At 33.7% G+C, this 23171-nt stretch overlaps 1 protein-coding gene across 1 annotated transcript in view; it reads left to right on the top strand.

The window, feature by feature from the left end:
• ADAMTS6 (ADAM metallopeptidase with thrombospondin type 1 motif 6) overlaps nucleotides 1-23171 on the top strand; it is a 137686-nt gene that overhangs the window by 69644 nt on the left and 44871 nt on the right. The window contains exons 10-12 of the mRNA XM_066181204.1: nucleotides 145-291; nucleotides 9348-9489; nucleotides 19447-19554. Coding sequence (XP_066037301.1) covers nucleotides 145-291; nucleotides 9348-9489; nucleotides 19447-19554 — 397 coding nt within the window. The remainder of the gene's footprint in view (nucleotides 1-144; nucleotides 292-9347; nucleotides 9490-19446; nucleotides 19555-23171) is intronic.

The raw sequence follows: 23171 nt of genomic DNA, 5'->3' as shown, positions 1-23171 counted from the left end.
CTTAACTGACTCTCTCCTTCAAAGTTCTCCTGAACTGTGTTCTTTTAGGTCCAATGTGATTGCTGTAAATGTGACATTATTTTTAAGTGATATATGATGCTGTAGAAAAGTAATGGGCTGTTTCTCTCCTACTCTTTTGAGCAGTTTTGGTATGAATCATGATGGAATTGGAAATTCCTGTGGGACCAAAGGTCATGAGGCAGCAAAGCTAATGGCAGCTCATATTACAGCAAACACCAATCCTTTCTCCTGGTCAGCTTGCAGTCGGGATTACATCACCAGCTTTTTAGAGTAAGTAATCTCTCAAGAAAAATGAGTTTTAAAAAAATTGACACCTTTTGGGATCAATTGTAGAGATATAGTGACCTGTTCTGATGGTTTACATTTTATAATGAATAGACAGATGTATAGTAAGTAATTTAAAACTCTTTTTTTCTGTAGAGTATTATTTCAGTGTAATGGCAAACACTTCTTTTGCTCCATTCACCGCCTTAAGAGTTCTCTACTGTTTTGATCTACTCAAAAGATTCTGAAGTGCTGATCACACCTCAATACTTCATTAATCTGAGAGTGGGAAATAAAGGAGGGCAGAATTTGTCTATGGATCATATTTTCTAAGCATACGTAATGTGAGGGAATCTAATGAAGGGAAGATGGTTATAGCCCCATTCCTTTTACATTTCATTTTTCTGATGTCTGTCATGCAGTCTTGTGGGTTTTTACCTGTCAAATTTCTTTGGTACCATTGGTGAGAATATAAAGGTTATGGAAGAGAATGGCATAGATCTTTATATTAATACCTTAAAATTCTGATAGCCTCTACTTCTGTGGTGATTTTTAGCCAGAAGTAGATTGCTATCTGAAATTTCACTGTGGAAAAGTTCAAACAGTCAAAATACGTTATTCAAAAAATGTACTCATATCAATATATACATTGGTAAAGATGATTCATACCTGAAGTGTTTTAAATTTTGAAGACAAGTACATATATCCGTGAGTTCACTGAGAACAGAGTCTTAACAGATTTGTTTTGATGCTGAAAGATAGGCTTTATTGGAGGCAAATAAGAGTTAGCTGGCAGGTTCAGTGTCATCAGTGCAATCATTCCCTTAATAAATACAGGTTGTTCAGTAAATCAGACACTTCCTGTATTTTAAGAGAGGGACTTAAACCAGTCAACTGTCTAACTGTGAGGCTACTAAGAACAAAATTAGCATCTTCTTTTCTTTTAGGGATCTAATTTCAGAATAAGATGTTGTCTTCTGTATTTTTTCTGAAGAGACTCATCTAGACCAAAACCTTTGGGTCAGTTCAGATGCAGCTTCCCATATGATGCAGAGAAGTCACTGACTTGGCTGTCAAGGTGCTTGAGCTTCTGTAGAGTCAGTGGGCAGAGACAGACATTTAATGTTGGTGCTATACAGAGGAAGAAAACTTCTCATCAGCGACTGTAATAAGTTTAAGGCATTTTGTATCACCCCTCTGTGATACAAAAAAACCTGTGCACCCACACAGTTTAATGTACTGGTGTATTTAAGATTAATGTCTAAACTAAAGCAGTAATGAGTAAATCATCTTTACCATATATGTGTGATACAGGTTTCTCACAATATAATTTCATTTGCTAAGGGGATATATATATGTGTATTTATTTGACACTAGCATTATTTTAAAAAATATACATTGTTATTTTGTTTTATAATTACCAATTGCTTATGTTAATTCAATGCTGTTCCCATTAGTAGTCTTTCTAGTATGTCATTGCAGCTTGGTTTTAGCTATAAAAAAAGAGTATGCTTTTCCTATCTCTTCTAAGATTGTTTCATGGCTTTGTAGTTCTGACTGTAGTCTTATCATTCAGATATTTCCTTGTAGTATTTGGGAGATTGTTCTTCTTGTTACACTTCTGCCATTCTCTGTCTCATTTGCTTCTATTTGTTGCTCTTCTCTGAAAAACTCCATTTTGATCCCATAATTGTCCTGACAGTAAGTTGCTTGTTGATAAGGACATAATTCAACATAAAGTGAAGAAGTTATTTCTTATGGATTTAGGGAAAGGAACATGCTAAAAATTCAGTCGCTTGTGTTATGCTAGTGTAATAGTGCTGGATAGTTGTTCATAATGCTCCTGCACAGTTTCAAATTTTAGTCTGATGTATGCAGTGGTCTTTCAAATTTTTACTGCCGGTTAAAAACATACTTTTCTTGAACCTTTTTCACTAGGTTTCTTAACTGATTTAGTTTATTATTTACTGTTAGCATCTCTATTATTCTTTTCCATTTTTTGTTTGATTTATGGCTAAGTTTAATTTTGAAGCCTGTGGGATGGCAGTGAAATTGCAGTTATGTTAATATAAAGCCAGAATTACTCTGTTGAATTTGCTTCCATAGTTCTAATCTCCTCAGATTTTTTGAGATACTTCTCTATCATTGCCAGTGTTTGCAACTCTACTTGAATTACTACCATCTATGAATTTCAGAAAAAAAATAATTACTGAAGATACTAAGTGATATTTGAACTAGAGAAAAACAAAAATCTATGCATAGGAGATTCAATGATAAATTATTTTTAATAATACTTTGGCTATATTTTTGTAACCTGGAATGGAGATGTTATTTTTTAGCAAAGCCACCTTGGACACAGATTATGTTACACACCAGAATTTCTTTTAGATTTTCCAGTTGCATAGAATACTATGCTAAATACTGTACTAAGAGTCAAATGTAACTTTTCTTTCACCTACTAATCGTGGAATCTGTTTTTAAGAATGTCTGGTTTCTCAGACATGATCTGTTCATTTTAAATCTAGGCTTCTTATTGTCTGTGGATCTAATGTCCTATAAATTAATTGATAATTTTTTCCTTAAAATATTTGATTTATTATTTTATAAGGTAGACTAGTCTGTAAAACTGTACTTTGTTTCTCCAGTTTCTAGTTTCCTCACCTTTTATGCCATCTCATTGACAACAGGCAGCTATTAGAGTAACACAAATACCTGCAGGACAAATGTCAGAACCCAAAATCACTTTCACCCCTTCACACCTCTCTTTAAGACAGAACAGCTCTAACAGCAGGTACATTTCAGTTGCAGGTAGTAAACAGTTAGCAGGAAGAAAAAAAAATAGCAAGTTTCATGTGATGACATGTCTATGGTTGCTTTTAGAAGAGCAGAAGGGTCTGCATCCTGAAAGGAAAAATGATTTGTTTTTCCTAATGTTTCTTCATGACTCAGTAACAGGTGAGAAAAATGCTGATTTAGATCTTTAGAGGCCAAGCTGGTTTGGAATGCATTTAGGTGTGTAACAAGACAAGTAGGACATGAGGGTACTAAATGGAGATACCCAAGCAGAAACCTGGTCTGTGGGACCTTTTAGATTTATATCTTTGGACCTTTGCACATGTTTGGGCCAGGCTGTCATGGTACCACATTAATTCAACTGGAATGAATTTTGATTGAATTTCATTGCATGTTCACAGTATTTTATGGTAAAGAAGATTAATGTGGATTTACTAGTTTACCAGCTCAGATCCCCACTTGCTGCAGCAGTTTTGCGCTGAGGAGTAACCATGAAGTATCACCTGGAGGGTATAATTTCAGTCAGGCAGTAGTTGGGAAAGTAAATTATTTTGCAGGAGTCCTGGAAAGAGGATGAATATGGCTCAAAGGATGACAATAAGACAAAGCGAAGTTGTGTAATGCTAATATGTCTACCAAAACTCTCAGCAAGGATGATCAACCAGCACAGATACTGCAATGGCCAAAGGAATTTCTCTTTTCTGGAGAAAACATTCCTTGAAGTACATAATAGCTGTTATCTCCCAAGCTTATGATAGCTGTTGTCTATCAAGCTTTTAGGTAAAGATTGACATAATTCAGTTTATCATCTGAATTGTTCATAAGTGCTTTGCAATGGCTTTAATTTCACTAACATTATATGGAACTAATTACAGTAATACTGACTGAGAATTGAAGACTTGAAGGGCAGTCTCAGGGGACAGAGATTTCTGTGAGATGAGTAGAAACCTGTATTATCTCCTGTTCATAGGAGAAAAGAGCCAAGTCTAAAATTTTAGTGACTGAAAAACAATTAGTATTAATTTCATTCCATGCAACATGACTGTGTGTATATATAACTTATATGTTTTGTTATTAAAAATTGGGTGATTTCTGGAATCATAGTTTATTTTTCCTGTCAGTAGCGGGAGAGGAGTTAAAAGAAGCAAGATGGCCAGCTCTGTCTTTCAAAGGCAGGATTGTCTTTTGAAGACGGAGGAGAACCAAGAATCTTAAATTATTTCAGTAAGATCTATCACAGGAAATTCTTGGAGACACTCTATGCCATACAGCAGGATTTAGATCTTAGACTACAATTTACTAACTCTGGAAGGGAGCCAAAACTGTCTTGGTCCAAGCAAGCCCATGCAGACAATATAGAAAAAAAATTATTTAGTCCTCTGGTCCAGATGTCATCTGCTCAAGAATCTTAAATATACAAGTGGATATGCAAGGTAAATATAGGATATGTCTATATATGCCTCATATATTATCTGTGGCACTCTGGCCAGTTCCCTTGTACTCTAGAAATGTAAAGTAACATCTGAAAAAAACTATAAATCAACACTAGTTTTTAAAGATAAGATCACATCAATTATATCAAAATTTAGTATCTCTTTTTACAAATCAGTGGAGAAATTTTGCATTCAGTATTATGTGTTTACCTACACTTTGGATTATTATTTGCTTCTTTTCTTTAAATTATACTAAGATTTAAATTATTTTTTGCTAACAGGTAGTTAAATAAAAAACATGCCCTCATTTGCTGTAGATTTCTGAAACTTTGAAATTTTTATGTTTTACTTAAAAGGCTACTTAGTTGAAAAAAAGATCTAAGAGCTTCTGTGATTATGGGATGGCAATATGGCTTTGAGTATTGATTTTACAAGTATTATTCTTTGTCCACCTTTTGATTTGTTTAAATATAATGAAATTGTAAAGGGAAGAATCAACAGCACATTTCCATTAACTTATTTGTAGACTAACTGATTAAATAGATGATGGGTCTTGTACTTTATGTTAGTATCTCCTGAACTCTTAAAACCAGGTTTTGATAGGAGGATGGTTTTGACAGATGAACCAATAGGTTTTTCTTAGTATGGCTGCTGGATAATTATTCCAATGAATAAAATAATGCTTTGGAACACAGGAAAGTGTGGGGGATAGTACGCATTAAAGAAAACAGCAAGTTACTACCTCCAAGCAAAAGGAAAATTGAATGTGATGAAAAGATTGTGCAAGATTACAAAGTCTTTCATATGAAGTAGATACTAAGACAGAGCCAACCTTGGTGTGAAAGAGAGGAAAGATGTAGATTTTATCAGGAGAGTGAGTGGTAAATCTAAATTTCCGTAATATTCAAGAAAGTTTTTATTTGGTAGTTGCATTTGACTTCATTTTAATTTTAAGCACGCCAAATCCAAATCACAGTTATGCTACTTATGTCCAGATTCTACAAATATTTATGCTTAGATCTGTAGACTACTGAGCAATGTGCAGGGTTCACCTGTACAGAACTATAACTTGGTGCTGTTATAAAAACAGTTTTTACTTATAAATATGAAGTAAGGATTCAGTTAGGAGTCAGATGCACTGGCATGTAAGTAATTAATGGTATGTATATGTAAAAATGCTCTCTTTTTTTGTTAATAATTTTTACTATTGCTTTTTTCATATTTTATCAGCAATTTGGTATCAGAATTAAATAAAGCATGCACTCTATCAATGTATTTATGTATATGATTTTTTAGTTATAACAGATATTCACAAATATTTATAATACATTTAATTTGTGATTATTAAGTGTAGGTTGCATTGTAGTCCATATCATTATTATGAATGAGGCCATTGAGTGACATTCAAAACAAATTATCAGAGCCAGTGTTTTGGGATATTTTCTTCAGCCATTGAAGGAGTTCGGTTATGCTGTGTAAGTAGGGATATTTGGGAGTAGATATTGTAATAGGATCCATGGTTTTTGCTTTTTCTCTTTATTGGTCTTGGTACAGCTGTGATATGTGTGCTGAGGTGGTTATCCTGAGTTTTCTGTTCTTCAGTCTGTAAAGATTTAGAAACATTTAATCTCTTGTTGGTGTTAATTTGGTTGAGCAGTTAGCAGTGGTAGCAATCTGAAATCTTAAGCTTTCTTAGAATGTTCTAGTATCCTTGTTATCCTTTCAAACAGAAGAATAAGTTGCTGTCCTGTGATATTAAAATTTAAAAAAGTAAAAGTTTTTATTATATTGTAGAGTGTTTTAAAATGATCTCTGGAGATACTACACTGGAATACTGAGCTGAAATGACATCAAGCTTAGCTATTTTATAATTGAAACAAGTCCCAGTATGTCCCATAAAACGTTACAAAATTAACCTGAAGTTAGGAAAATGAGAAAAACTTTGAGTACTAGTCATACCTTGTAGGGTAATAGAATGTAATGGTCAGTTCGAGATCAACTTATTTCTGTTGCAGACACTAAAGATTTATCCACACTATGTTTAAAAATGCAAATGCTCTGCAGGGATATCTTGTAGATTTTTTGACTTGGTGTGTATGATTTCTGTATAAGATAGAATCACAAAGTACAAAAGCAATTGTGAGTAGAAATTTTCTAAAATTGTGGATGTGAAGGTACTTGGGGCAATTTTTCCTATCCTTTTTTACATCTTTGCATCTACATTCTTATATGCCTGACTGATAATAACTATTAGATCTGTGTTTATAAAGTTCTTCAAAACCATTAATCTTCTTGGACTTTTTTGTTTCATTCCCCTGGATTTAACATAATTTTTTTTCTCAAGTATATGTGTTTTGCTTTGATGGAACAAAGAAAGAGAGAACAGGGACATACACACAAGAGTATTGGACCATTCCCAAGTCCTGTAAAAGTTTTCTGGAAAGGTTAAATGGTCCTCTGCCTGGATTCATCCTTTGCACGGCTTTGGTCAGACCTTTCATTACCCATGGAAAGTCTCTGGTTTTATTAATTTGTTTATAAAGATCATGCCATTTCTTTTCCAGGATACTTCAGTTCCCACAGTACAGTATCAGGGGTCAGTTGTGCTCAACTGCTTGAGATAAATAATAGAATCAAAGCAGAAGGGAAGACGGAAATAAAGTTTCAGTCTAGAGGTTGTGATATAATGTAGCTAGTAAGAGAAGGACTTCTCAGTAGTAATTTTCTCACTAGATTACTACAGCAATATTTCATTATGGTGCAAATCTGGTAATTAGAGCAGAAGAGTAATTTTTTTGTATTCAGTACAAGGATTTTTGACATGCTTTTCTGCCATTGTATGTCTTGTAGAGTAGGTTTAGATTTTAATTTAGCAAATTTAAAGATTTAGAATGGATTATGTAATCTAATTTGGACAGGGCTACATATGCCTGTGGAGAGAAGTCACTGAAGGTAATGAGGTTTTTTAAATTCTGTCCCCTTGGCTGTCTGTTTACAAGATCACAGTTTACAGTCATCTTGTAAACTCTGCAGTATTGAAATCTGTGGAAATGTTCCCATCATACAGCAATACTAGCTGAAGCTGGTGCCAAATGCTAAACTTCTCACTGCTTGTTTAAGGAAAGATTCTCTCTGCAGTTTAGTCCAGACATTGCAAAAAAATCAGCTTGTATGTCAGTTCTTTTAATACTAGAATTATTAACATGCTCTCCTCATACACGCAAAATACAACACTGAAATATTGGAAAAGATTGAAGGATATTTTCCCAACTTCTTATGCTAGGGGAAAAAAAAATATATATATTTATTGTTTTTATCAGTAATTACATAAGATAAAGAGAAAGCTACACCATTTTTTAATGCCTAAACCACACAGTTGATATTTTAGAAGTAGATTTCAGCTGAGTGGATGCATGGGTGTGGTTATGTATGCATGCATGCAGGTGAATCACACCAAGCTCCTTGCAATTAGTAATCAAATACTGTATTTTTTCCAGTATTTACCTGGTTCTTGCATTAGTTGCTGTTTGCCACCTTCTGAAGTGGTTGGCAGAGGTTTGTTTCTTTGTTTTTCCAAAAGATCTTTTGTAGTATTTTGAAGACTTGATCAAAATAGAGTTAAAATGAGAACGTAAAATGTGTAGTTAAAGGACACCTTTTGCTCTTTTTTATCTGCAGATGAAAAGGATAGAAAATTAGAGATCTCCAAAAAACAGTGTAGAACATTCACTTCTGAAATTATGTTCCTTTGGCAAGGTCCATGGAAAAGATTTGGAAAAAAACAGAACATAAGTGCTGGCAAAATTGGTAGGAATGTCGGAAAAAAAATTTAAGTGTTGCCATAAGAATTCTTTGAAAATCCTCACTTATTCACATGTGAAATGAAAGTAAAAAAGCATCTGTCCTCTTTTATGCACACTGACCCAATAAAACTGAATAATTGTATTTAGCAAAGTACAAAGTTTTCTAAACAGAACTCAGTCTGGTTTTGGCTTTCTTTGTTATTTATTCCACTATGCTAAATTATTGTGGTTAAATATGGGCATATTTTGGAAAAAAACCATCAACCACTGAACAAAACAGTGAATATGAAAAGAAGAAAATATTGAAGTTTGCAAAGATCATTCTTTTGGTTCCAACATAAATATTTTAGGACTAAATACTAATACAAACAAAAAGATCTTGAACCCATAAAATTTTTTTCACTCACCCTAGTATAGGTAAATTTGAAGTTCCTGCAGAATTTTTACCTCTGTAGCCATTTCTTTTACTTGAATGGAAGAAAAGCTTGCATGTTAAGGTCCAGATCCTATAAACATTTCGTCATGTTGAAGCTCGAATGTGTTTTAGTTTTACATAAACCAGTTGAGCTGCTCCTATCTACAAGATTATACTTAGGTGTTTGAAGGATCAGAAGGGTCATTTCAAATTGTAAACTGAATTTCTTGCATTTGCCTAATTTGTTTATTTTTCATTCTATGACTAAATGTAGCTGTTCTTCAGTGAAAACAAATAGGAATCCTAAACCAAAAATGAAAATCAGTCTTGTGTGGCTCAGAAATTATCACACTTTTAAAAAGGATAATCTATAAAATTAATTTACAATCTAAAAGAAGCATTTTTTAAAATAATAATGATGAAAAATTATTTTAATTTCCTAATCACCTCTAAATATTTTCTCTTGTTAATATGGGTGTACCTTCTTACTGTCTGTTTATTGCAATCATATGTTTCACACCCAGCACTGTTAAAAGTAAGAACTTAGCTACGTAATATCATTACTGTGATTTACAGCCAGTAGAATTCCTAATTGATTTGGTCCTTTATGTTGAACAGTTCGGGCCGTGGTACTTGCCTTGATAATGAGCCTCCCAAGCGTGACTTTCTTTATCCAGCTGTGGCCCCAGGTCAGGTGTATGATGCTGATGAACAGTGTCGCTTCCAGTATGGAGCAACATCCCGCCAATGTAAATATGGGGTAAGAAGTCTTAATCCTTATGCTGAGTGTTCTGCTTAGTCATTTGTATATATTCCTTTATAGCATAAATCTTCAGTTAGTCCTAGTAGTGGGTTACAGATTTCCAATAGTGTGTCCGGTGCCATCATTTGTAAGCAAAGGGTTAATTTTAATCCTTATACTGCATCTTTTGCTTGAGCCATTTCTATGTGCTGTGCACTAGTGTGGGTAATGATGAGCTGGGTAAGCTGGTCTTTAACTGTAGGAAGAAAAAGAGCCCAGAACACTCGAGCCCGATCCTTGTGAAGTGTAATAGAGAATTTTCCCTGATTTCAGTTAATTAAGATCAGATTTATGTCGTATTAATCTTGAAACGTAAAGTCTGGTTTTTTGTTGGCTTTAACCTTTAAATATAAAGCTAAATTTTGAAGTTTCTTTTGTACGTGTATTGATTTATCAGATCTGATTTTATTTTCTTGTTTGTTTGTTTGTTTGTTTTTCCCCTGACATTGAGTCTATTGCATCTCACATTATTCAGATACCTATTTTTAAAGGTGAATTATGGTTCTGGGAACAGATGACCATGAAGGTAGATAACTGGATAGAATACTGAGTAGCAGAGTACTAGCAAAGATTTGGCTGCAAGTACCAGTGTGCAATAATTAAACTAAATAAATTTACAGTAGAAATAAAAACCTTCACATGTAGGTCATTGTGTTACAAATATTTACTTAAAATCTTCCAGCCAAAAGTATGCAGTCAAAGGATACATTCTGCTATGCTCGTTATGAAATAATCAGCTGACACCACACTAAGTAAACATTGAGAACATATCTTATGGTTTAAGTAGTTTTAATAATTTAAAATTTTTAGATTATTCAGATAAAATAATGAAATAAAACAAGAAATTCAATTTTTAATATCTCTGGGGTGATAAATACAGTATTGTTCTTGGGATGCCTCTTTGGCAGATTGCATTTTGGAAAGAGCTATGTAGCTAGCTAACTAGCTCTGAGTCTTCTTATTCCTCATCAAGCCTCTTTTGGCCTTTATTGTTCCTCCTCAGGTTCTCACTTCCCATCACTATTTTTTAATGGCCCTATTTCCTGTCCCTTCATCTAAGTCATACCATTTTGATTTTTCTTTTTTTCTTACAAATTTTCACCACAATCTTTTATTTGCAGACTAGGGAAATCTGCAGGTATTTGATCTGTGATTAATGGCACAGTCTTTAGAGACATACTGCATTTTAAATTAAACTGGAAAGTTCAGAATGTGTAGAGCCTGGCTTTTCCCCATATATGTAGGTTTTTTTAAACAGTGTTAAACTGTGTAACCATTGTTGTGAGATCATCCTGCACAGTACATTTTCTTTCTTAAACCAGTTTCTAAACCAGAAATTATTGGAAGTAATGCAGACATGTAGTTTATCTTTGCCTTTTGCGTTCTGCTTTCTTTTTTTTTTTTTAAGGGTTTTTTTTGAAATTCTCCAAGAGCTACTAAAAAGAGGTTGACATTTAATTGGGGCAATGTCTTCATGAAGTGAAGCTATGTCTTCATTACCACAGCTCTGAATTGATATAGGGTGTGGTGTTCCACCAGTGTGCTGTCAATATAAGCTTAACTTCCAAGTGTCTCAGAAAATTATCACTCTATTTTTGATCATAGGATTCAAACTGCACATATAAATATGAATATATAGTATATAGTATATAGTATATAGTATATAGTATATAGTATATAGTATATAGTATATAGTATATAGTATATATTAAGTTATTGTAGAAGTCTGGTAATAGCCATGCTAAGAAATAATATGCATTTAAAATAGTATATACTTTTAAAAATATTATCTGCCATGGCCATAATGCTCTGCAAATGTGACCATGGTGATTATTATCTTTGAGATTTGAAGTGATAATTTTGAAGTAGGGGGGAAACAGCCTTTGGAGATTGTAGTGCAGATGAAAATAACCTACTTTAAAAATGTTTATTTATTTATGAAAGGTTTTAAGGATTGAAGAGTGAAACTAGGTCTAAATCCCAAGAGAAGCTAAATCAAATACTCTGCTCAACCCTCTTATTATCAAAAGTAAACAGTCAGTGCTTTGGATATTTCTTTTCAATGTACTATTCAATGAAAATGCCATTAATAGTTCATGGATCTTTTTCAGACAGGTGTGCAACTATGATGGAAACATATAGCAAAAACTACCTAATTACAGTGATTGTAGTAATATACTAGCTTCTTTCAAGCATTTCTTTTAGCCCTTTTTATTTGAAGCATCTAGTAAAAAAAAGGTGTAGAGCAGTTTTTTTCAACAGGGAGTTTTGTGACCCAAAAGTAAATAAATTCCAAGTCTCAGAGAAAATTTCTTGCATTTTTCTCTTGCTTATGTTCTTTACTGATTTTTAGTGGGAAGCCATGACAAGAGATACAATTGATCTCTCAAGTCAAAATACATGCAGGCAGAAAATCTTCAGTGGCCTGTGATGAAGCTGTTTATATAACTGGTGTTTTTAAAATAACTTCGAAAATCTTCATGTTCTTTCTGCTTAGGAATTCTGCCATAATATTCTAACCTTTAGAAAAAATACCCTTTTCAACCATGTAGCTTTAATGTTAGTCTGTGTTTCTTGCCTTTTCTCCATTTTTTCCTCATTTGCCCCTTCTGGATGTAAAGTTAACCTGTTGCCCTAGATCATAGATCCAGCCCTAATTCTGCAATGAATTTTTCACAGTTACGTTGTAACTGTTCTTCATTAGGAATGTGAAGTTAAATATGTGGAGAAGTGTTTGACCAGTTAAAGCATCAGTACTCAATTACTAAAGGGACTTAAATTTCTGCTTTTGTGGATTTTTTTTTACAGACAAGTGGTCAATCTGGCATAAAAAGGAGCTCTTCAGTACTTTTGGTGCTATTTTAGGGACTACTCCTAATTAAATTTTTTAGTTACATTTGGACAGAACTCTTGTAGCAAAAGTATTGCAGCTATTGCTCAGTTTGTGTTTAGCACTTTAGGTGCGACAAGAAGTTAAGGTGATGCCTTAGCTGTTTGAGCTGAAAAAAATAAAGTGATATTTTAGCAAGTAAACAGTGATCCTTCTAATGTTACATGGGCATTGTTCTCTATACTATTCTATACTCTACTAGTCTATATACTGTACTATATCCCTTCTGATACAGGGAAAATTTTACAGAATGTAGGTGAAGAAATGGGTATTTTGAATAAAAAAGTAAAAGGCAATGAATTTTTAGGGTATATTTTTTCACTAAGGAGAATGTTAAATTTATGACTTACAGGGAGCCAAATTCTAATGATGGAAATTGAACCATTTAATACTGATGCATAGCTTTTTCCTAAAGGCAACGCATACTTTCAGGTATCTTTTTGGGTTCACTGCAGTGGAAGATTTGGAGGTTATTAGAAATAGTGCTAGTAACTGTAAATGCAGAATATCCTGAACATCCTAGAACATCTTCTAGGATGATGCAGACTTTCTTCTGCTGATTGCCAAATGTGTCTCAATTCTCTGGTCTGTGTTTTAGTTCCACTATAGTTCAGAACCTCCTTTAGTCTTTTGGTTTAAGTGATTGTAAGGGAACTTTTTCATTGGCTTCTGATCTCCTTATCCTTTGAGTATCTACCTAGTAACAGTTGGCTGTTGCCTGTCTCTGGGTTAACTCAGGAAAGAATTGTAGTCTTGACTTCCAGTTTCTCTGTTTCATGAGTTTAAATACCTGGAAAATGCATGACTGTAGCTCGCTGATTTTGTGGTTCAAAATAATGCTTTGCTTTAGAGCTGGTCCCTACGTTTTTAGGACAGAGGCTAAAACCTCAGACATTTTAAAAGCAGTTAATACTTTATGCATATGTTTAGTATTGCTGTGTTACATTTTATGATCTGTGAAGCTGCTGGCTACTAGCAGCAGGGTTTCAGAGATGGCTTACAATTTTTTTTTTTTTTTCTCATTTTTATGCTTTTCCACCACCATTGGTCAGCTGACTTTAAAATCCAGGAGGGTAAACACATTACTATATACCTAGAGTTCTACAATGTTTCTACGAGGGCAAGAGGCCTGAGTTGCAATTGACCCCTGTAATCGGGTGATACAAATTTTGATGTTTGTGAATTAAACTGTCACTTTTCGCATGAAATATGAGTGTGGTTTACTCCAGTTAAATGAAAAGCTGTAGTATTGAGCTTGATGTAGGGGTTTTATAGGAAGGTAGAAGCAGATTCTGGAAGCTGGTGATTTTTCAGAAGGAAAGGCAGAGAAGCCACTGTTGTATCTTTGCACCAAAGCTACTGTTTTCCTTTTGTTCCCTCATTGTTGATATTATGGCTAGGATCGTGCATTCTGTTGAATTTGGGCATAATAATAGGTTACTGTAAAGTGCTTTTTTGACCCCAACTTCATATATCATTCTATAACTAAGCTGTTTTTTACTGGTTTGTTAGCTGAGCATATATAGTTTCATCAGATGGATTTACATTGCTTTGCTTATGAATTGGTGTTAAAAGTATGTGTAAGCAAAGAGAGGAATTTGAAGATACTGGTATCATACTCTGTAATTTTTATCAACCTTTCATTTTCTTTGTTTTTGCTTCCTAGTCATTTGAAAGAACTCTCACCACTATTGTGCAGGCCTTGAGCATCACAAATGATTACAGTTTTAAGCTTTTCTTGTATAAGGACTTAGAGGATTGTGTTGCAATTAAATGAATTTTGTTCCCTCTTTTTTTTCTAAGTTTGAGATGTGTATAGCCAATAGAAGTCCCAGAAGTTTTCCTCTTTCTGGAGCCTAAAGCAGCTCTGTATCCTTTTTTGAACAGGTACCTGCAGTCCCCTTTTTCTCTTCCTTAGGGCTATGTCTCCAAACCCCCCTCTTTCTGCTTCCTTTCTGTCTTTGTTTTTATCTATCTCGTAGTGATACAGATGTCCACACCAATGTGTCTGCATCTTATGAATGCTGTTAAGAAAGTGCAAGGAGAAGCTGGTGATCAGAACAGGAGGAGTGCATTAGATGATTGTAGAGGCAATAATGAATGAGATTCCAGATAGCAGAATGTTGTTTGAATAAAGATGGGTAGGTTGCAGGGGTTTGAAAAGGAAGATGGTACTCAGAGGTCATTGATCTTGTAGGGTTCCTTTAGTTTCCCCAAGGTTCACATAAGCACCCAATATTTATGAAAGGATGTTGGTAACATAATATGAAGGTGGGACTTAAGTTTTGTATTCTATTTCACATTCTTTCAGCATGTGATTCATAACACGTTGCACCACTTAATGTGCTTTTGGTAGTGAAGCACTAAAATGGAAACTTCTGGGTGCTTATCTGAACAAAACTTTGAACCTTCTGAAGTTCAAATTAGTATTAATTTGGGCCTTCTAGTTTTAGTTGAGTTGTCATCTTCATTTCAGCAATGAGCCTGAAAATACTCTGTTAATGATTTTCAGGTCTGAATTGCAGTTCAAGCTAATTATTTTTATGCTCTCTTTTGGCAAATGCTTATCAAGGGGTGCAGCATATTATCAATTAAACATGCGAAGTAACAGACAAACCTAATTAGGATTTTAAAATTTTATGAACAAAAGGTGAACCTCCCAAATTATCATAATTTAATATGTCTTGTGAATGTATTTCCCATCCTTTTTTTTTAGTTTTAATTTTATGGGCTGAGCTGCTAACATTTGTTGGAAGCTTTCATGAGTTTTGAAAACAAGAACAGCACAGCAATTTGATCTTTGCTCATATTACTGAGTTTTCATTGTGCTGTATTGTAGCAATTTATGACAATTATGATATAGGATGCTTAGACGTTATATAATTTGAAATGCCTATGAGTAACTCTGCATGATGCAACAGAAAGAGGCTCCATCATTTCTTGTACTTAGGCAAAAAGAAGGTAATTTGATTTGCTGTGTTTTTTTCTCTAGATGGGTTCAGCTTTGTTTAATTTACTGCAAATACAAGCATCCGAATTCCAAACTGAAGTCATGGAGCCCTAAGATACACCGTTACAGGTTGTCATCTATCTTGTCTTGATCTTGTGAAAGGCCTCAGCTTCAGTTAATGTTTCCTGGATTTTTAAAACTTTTCCCTTGTTTGCTTTACAAATTAGTAGTTATTAAATCCAGACATTTGGAGACTGACTTTGAAGTAATTTATTAATTTTCAGATTATGCTTCTTTCTCTAGTTTCACTAAATTATTCAAACAAATATAATGTTGCCAAAATGTGTTAGCTTCATCCTTTTCCTTGGAAAAAAGACTACCCTAAAAGGGTCACCTGTTTGTGGGTGTGGGTGGGTGAGTGTGTGTGCTTGTGTGTGTGAACGTGTGGAAAAAAAAAGCAGTATACTTTCTATTAGGTATTTTGGGCGTGACTTTTTCAGGGCAGTTTCTCATGTGTTGTTAGGGCTGGCTTATTAAAAACTATTGGTTAGAGGTGTTACAGATAATGGTGGTAGTAAGGAAATAGCTCCGGTCAATGACAAATTAGTAGCAGGTATAGGATTTGCAGGGTGGAGCGGAAGAAGAGAAAGCTTTATGAACCTTAGTCAGAACTCCTTTGTTTAACTTTCTAAGGTCAGTTGAAAATAAAGAAGACATAGCCATAGGTGTACCTGGTATAATTCCATTTTCATTTAATGAAATAACAGCACAGATGGATTTTTACTTCTTTTTAGGTATCTAGTTTGTTTTCAAATGACTATTAATGTTATTTTTCATTTCATGTACAGGGTGATGGAGAGTATACTTCAGAGTCTATGTTTTCTTTTAAATGCAGTACCGAGGGAAAAAATAAGCAATATCCTAAATTGGCTATATAAAAGATATTACAAAATCCCTTTCATTTCTTGGGTTTAATATAAATTATGTCTACAAATTCATACATTATGTTATTTTTGTGAATCTTTGGTACTTTGAATAGTTTTTCTTTGAGGAAATATTCTGTTGATTTTAGAATGTTGTATATCTGTCTCAAACAGAACTCCTTTCTGATTTAAGTAGAGGTTTCTTCTCACACATTAATAGTATGATAAAGCCCATAATAATTTTACACTACCATCATTTTGTTTTTAGGGATTTACTGAGGTAAATTCCTGCTGAAATTATGGTTTGAAAAAGATTGTCAGACTATGGCAGTAATAAATCTAGTTTTGATATACTGCTTCTCAAAACAATTCAGGAATAAATACTTTTCTCATTCTGTGAAGTAGGGAGGTGACTTGACCTGCTTGTAATCTTCCTACAAGCAGACAAATGACTAAAATAGTTTTGGAGTGGTGTATTCATTAATTCACACTGTTGAATTAAAATGTCGGGCTGGTATTAGATCAGTGAATTAGAGTAGTCTAATGTACCAGAGAAGCCTGAATATCCAAAAAGAATCCTTTTGAATCGAACTTGTCAAATGCTCTCATTTGTAGAGACAAATGGCAAAGACATGTTAATTACTACTTCTACTTACATGACCATATATAGAAGGTATACTTGTGTAGGCATATTAGAAGTGGGATTCTGCACATCAGCTCCAGAGAAGAAAACCAGAATTCTGGGTTCAAATCATCATTAAACATAGAAGTTTTAAAACTCCAGGCTGCTATCCAGACCTGATTTTTGCTTTTGTCCTTATGGGAATGTTCAAAATCTTTGTTTCTTAGTGCTATTGGATGTTCTGCTTTTCTGAACATTGGAGCAAACTCCATGGAGTCAGAACAGCTGTTAACTTAGACATTTGAACTTGGTTGGATCTAAAATAAATAGAAGGTCACAAGTAGAATTACCACAGTCTGACACTTTTTAATTTGACAATGTAAACCACACATGAAGCAGGAGTGAGTAAATGACACCAATTTTGTTCAACAAAATGAGGAAGTAAATTAAAGGTTAAAGTAAATAAGGCAGGATTATAACAGGAGGACCTCATGCTGTGTCTGAAAAGAATCCATTTTAGGTTTTCACTTTGAAATCTGTACTGTGTTGAAGTTTGGATTCATGGTTGATTTAGATGTGAAATTGATTTAGTGTTGAATTTTAGCACTTTAGTTGCTGTGAAATTTGTAATCAAGTTATATTTTTCAAAAAGCTTTGTGGTGTATCTTCTGTTATTCCTTTGTTTTATTTTAATTAGTATATTTATTTATGTGTATCTTAATTTGAAAATTTTTCAGCTGAGTGAGAAAAAAATTTGTTCAGAGTTTTAAGTTAAGTAAATATTTACACTTCTTGCATTTCTTTATTGAATAAAACTAATTTGAGAAGTTCTGCATCAACTACAGGTAGACTTCTACAAGTAGTAGTATAACTCCCAAAACAGGCTTAATAATTTTAAGTTTTCATAGAGCCAGACACTAAATAGGATGAACTAACTTAGGCCTAATTGTCAAAAGTTGAATGCAAATTCCAGGAATCACCAGGTTTCATTCCATATAATTTCAAACCATTCCTATAGTCTATTTTTCAATGGATTATAGAGAAGATACTTTGCTTCTTCCAGTCATGAAACTAAATACACTGTACTAACATCTCTGTAAGAATGGCACCAGCTGATTTTAAACTGCATAAATAATTTTGCATTTTTCAAGAAAAGCTTCTACTGTTGTACTGTTGCTGCAGCAGCTAGAGAGTAATGTATAAATAAATCAACTTTTATATGCAGTACAATGCAAGAAACATGAATCTTGGGGTAAAACATAACAGTTGTTCTTGTTGATATGAATAGAACACAACATATAGGGTGTATAGATGCCTGATACTTATTCATTTCCTCAGAGAAACAATGAACCTGGAGGGGAGTGGACAATAACTTTAATTCATTCACACTGTCTTTTCCTTTTTCTTTTTCTTTGAAGTTTCACTATAGAATCTATACAAGGATTTTTTTGTCGGGTATTATTTCAAGCAGCAGTTAAATAAAATGAAACAGTAAAAATTATCATAAGATCATTTTAAAGTCTTGATCTATTCCGAAATTTTAATAATATTTTCAAATATAGAATACCTATAAGGAAGTGTTGAACTCTTGCACAGATCCCAAAGTAATACAGTAAAGATTATTGTGTAAGTAATTTACTGTAAAAGCAAACATTCCCTGACTCTTTTGTGTGTACACAGCTAAATCCAAGGGCAACTGGAGCAACTGTGAAGATTTCTGGTGTTCACCCAATTTTGGATCATGCTCACACAATGAATTTCAGCCCTTTGCTAGTTTTAACAATTTATCTCCAATATCAGCAGAACTGGCTTAATTTAAGCTAATAAATAGGCAAAACCAAATGAGAAAATATGGTAGGAACAAAAAGATGATTTGAAAATCTCAGTTAGAATAACACTGACAACATAGGGAAATAGGATAGGCTAAATCATTTATGAAAGAGCAGCTGCAAATCTAAAAAGCCTAAGGAAATATTCTAGTGCATAGGTTGGTTAGTTCTAAGTACACATGTGCTGCTTTAACAAGTGCTACAGAAGAAGGATGTGGCTCGCCTGAGCTCAAAAACTTTCTTTGTACATGAAGGAAAAAAAAGTAATTGTTGCTGTTTCATATCTCAAAATTATTGGAATCCCTTTTGGCAGGTAATTTTGAGGCAGATAAGAACCTTAATGGAGACACTACAGTTCATCCAAAGACTACTTCTATAACAACACTAAAATGTACCAAGCCCAGTCTTAGCTCAAGTCAATAAAAAAAGCTATTATAAAACATTACTGGAATGGCAGGCGTGAAAAACATATTATTGTTTAGTTTTGATGCTTCCAGAATGGGTTTTTTTGGCAGAATATTCTTAGGCAAAATATAGTGCCTTTAGAATTTCTGCCCTCACAGCCATCTTTAGATTTCTCTCTCCGGACCATGCCTTAATTTTCTCTGTTCAAAACAAATTTGCGTATACATGTGTGTATGAGGTCTGGAAGAAATTTGAGGCTTTTATTCTGATCAACTTGCTTCTGCCTTCTTTCCTAGGAAGTGTGTAGAGAGCTCTGGTGCCTCAGCAAAAGTAACCGCTGTGTTACCAACAGCATTCCAGCAGCAGAAGGTACCCTTTGCCAAACAGGGAGCATTGAAAAGGGGGTGAGTACAAACAATTTATTGTTTGAAGAAGCAATTTACTGTTCAAAGACTACAAGAAGAAAGAACTAGAAAACTAAAGTATTTCACAGCAATTGTAACAGTTCAGCCCAAAACTTAGTTTGTCATAGTACATTTGCGTTGTAATGGAAAGTGTCCTACGGAATTTTTTCACCATTATTTTATACGTGTAATTTAATAAATTATTTATCCTCTCTAAAAGCTCCAGAGCCTGGATCAAAAAACAACCCCAAAACATGTTCTATTCCCTCTGTATATTTTTGAGGGTGTTTTTTTGTAAAAACTCCTTTAGTTTAATCTTTATTTGATTTTATACCACTCTTCCATTAAAGATTGTTACAGCTTTAGGTCTGCCATGGACTTCGAAAATGTGCAACATAAATCTAGAGCCTGAACTATGTTAGTTTGCTTGAAGGGAAAAGAATTTTATTTTTTTCAGATATAAGCCAAATCATAAAAGTGTGTAGAAAAAATGACTCCATAAAAGGGTTTTATAAAAGCAGGTATTTCCCAGTGACATTTCTATTTTGACTTTGAATTATTCTTTCATTGTTCAGTTATCCTTGCATAACTCTTTAGCTTTATGGACCTTGATGTACAGTCAGATAAACTCTTCTACCTAACTGAAAAGTACAGAAAGTCAGTGTTGCAATAGATATATTTAGCACTACAATATCTGTCTTAATATGTGAATTTTGATTTTAAAACAATCCCTGTATATCAGTAGTTTTAGACAAGAATGGTAGAAGAATGGTAGAAGAATGTAACTGTTTCTCAGTTACAAGGCAAAATCTATACAGATCTTAAAGAGGAGAGAAAAATATTTTAATGGATTTAAAATATATGTACTGGGGAGGAAAAAAATGCATTCTACATACCTTTTTTCAAGATAATATATTTTATGCAGGTTTGTACAGAGTGAAGACAGCTCGTTATATTAAACCATTTCCAGTATCTGTCTGAGAGTGGTTGTGTCTGCTCATGAGATTCAGTGGTCCAGATTGGATTTTTTTCTGAACAACAACCATTCACATCTATTCTCACTCTGACTTTTGTCATGCTAGCTGAGCTGGTTTCAACAAAGATAACAGCGCATTTTGACTTGCAATCTGATGTTTAAACAAGAAGAATGAAAGCTTTTGGGCAGCTGTCACAGTTTATTAATGCGTGTTGACGGCTTCATTCAGGGCCCATGACCTGGTATATTTCTGATGGCTTTTCCGTGCTGGGTTTGGAAATATTGGTAAACCATATTAAATAAATTTATTGAACCAGTCATTTTAAAAAATAGAGTGAATAGAGTTAGCCAATAAAAATAGAGAGCACAGTACCAAAAATGTTACCTTATATTAGAGTAATAGAAAACATTAGAAGCCCTGCTCTTAAATCAACAGTCTAGGTTTATTTTGGAACCATCCTCCTTTTTGATGACAAAGAGTAATTTACCTGAATTTATGTTTTTTAAACAATGAGACTACAAGTTGGGATCCTTTTAGACACTGTTGATCTATTCTCTTGTCAAGAGGTTTTAATCAGTTTGCATTCTAGCAAATATCTTTTTCCAGTCACCAGCATCTTGTTCCATTGTTAGATTTTAGAGGGAAATGAGAAAATCCATGCCATTTTACAAAGAGAGACCTGTTAACCAAAGATGCCTGTTAACAGCAGAGAATTGTCTCTATAAACTGTATCCACAAAGCTTCCTATGGATTAATAGTTCCTGGTAGCAATAAACCAGAAATTATGAGCCTTTTCCAAATAAGTCATTCCCTTTCCCAGAGAGTAATGTAAAATAAATAGGTTACCACACTGTAACACCTTCTTATTGTTGTTGTTATTGTTATTATTATTATTGCTAGATTTGTATTGCAGTCATGCCTAAAGGCCCCAAGCAAGTTAAGCCCTATTTTGATGGATTCTGTCCAAATATATAATAAATGAAATTTCCAGCTCTAAACACCGAACAAGTTCTCAGAGTATTTAATCTTATTTAGGTATTTACTTATGTATTATGTGTAACAAAAAACCCAAAACATAATTTGATGCAATATGTATTAATATCTTATTGGCAGAATTTTTAGGGATTTCTACATATAAAATAGCCTAACCGTCTGTAATAAAACCTTCTTTCAGTTGTTTTTATAAACCTGCCAAGCTTTTAACCCTTTGGGTTGAAATTTTCCATGATAGATATCTGCTTACACCTGGAAGTTTTTAGAGTGTTTTCCATAAGAGTTATTCAGCAGTTTTCTGCATACAGGGAAAGAGAGTAGAATGGTTTCTTGCTGCTGATGGAACTGTCACATCTGTTCTGTTTTGAAGCTTTAATATGTTCATGGTTTGGTGAAGGGTTTTACCTATCAGCTGGGTTCAAAAAGGTACACTTTTTCCTAATTCATAAGAAGAATTTTAATTATGCATAAAGTTTCTCTCTGGTGTTCCCAGGGATGCATTTGTGAATGGAAATTAACTGATAGATTTTAAAAAATACACAGATGAAAAATTTGTTCATATAAAACAATAAGAGAAAACTGATAAGAACACTTACATCATGTTGTCATTTAAAATAATAAAAAGGTGACCCTTCCTGAAGATCATAGATTACATCCATGCTAGAGATGTAAAAGGGGGGCAAACATGCAAAAAATGAAAACACAGTGCTGAAAGGATAGTTTACCTAGCTACATTGTGGGATGATTTAACTTGTCATTTGGCATTAATATAAGATGAATGTAAGTTATTAGTGAACATTGTGCTTTCTTGCAAAATAATTGTAGAATCAATGATTGAAAATTAGTAGTTAAAATTTAAATTTATGCTAATATTTTTCTTCCTCATACAGAATAGGATATCAATTTTCCTCAATATTAGAGTACTTGCTATGTGATTTTTCTAAAATTGTACTGTTATAAATATTAATTCTGTAAAACATCTAATACTCATAAAAGTGATCTCAAATGTGCCACCATATCATTTTTTATTTTCGTTAGTCACTTCTTTAGGAAAAAAATTCAGAGTGCTTTTATTCACAGAAGATTTGCATATTTTATGCGTATTTAAAAGCATCACTGTCATCTTTCTGCTGAAATAATGGAAAATTGTTCTTTCAATGTTAGAGAAGAATTAATATTTCAGATCTAAGCCTTCCATAAAGAACTGTTCCTTTAAAATAGCTGTCACTTCCTCTTCTTTCTTCATATGGTGATTACTCAATAGTCCTAACCTCATTATAGCAGATGAGGTTGCTGTCTTTCGTGGAGGAAGAACATTTCTGCAGTCCCATTAGAAATAATGAAGATTTTTATCATTTTTAATTATTCTGCCAGAGATTCTATGCATCACTGGCTTCTAGTGAAAGATAAATTTTTTACTAGAAAATTAAGAGGAGACACAAAGGTGATCATTCAATCCTCAGATTTAAGTTCAGTAGAAGAGAAAAACCAGCATTTAAGGAGGTTTTCAGGGCAGTGTGGGAATGTGGAAGATGATGTTAGCATGACAGTGGAAATTACACACTATAGGGATTTTATACAGCCTTGGAAAAATAGAGCAGGTAAATTTCACCTGTCTATTTTCTCTATAGTTCTAATAGTATGGAA

This window comes from Chamaea fasciata, unplaced genomic scaffold (assembly GCF_029207755.1).
Source record: "Chamaea fasciata isolate MVZ Bird 193981 ecotype frontalis unplaced genomic scaffold, bChaFas1.0.hap1 SCAF_4, whole genome shotgun sequence".
NCBI classification, from domain to species: domain Eukaryota; kingdom Metazoa; phylum Chordata; class Aves; order Passeriformes; family Sylviidae; genus Chamaea; species Chamaea fasciata.
This window is presented reverse-complemented; position numbering and strand designations above follow the sequence as displayed.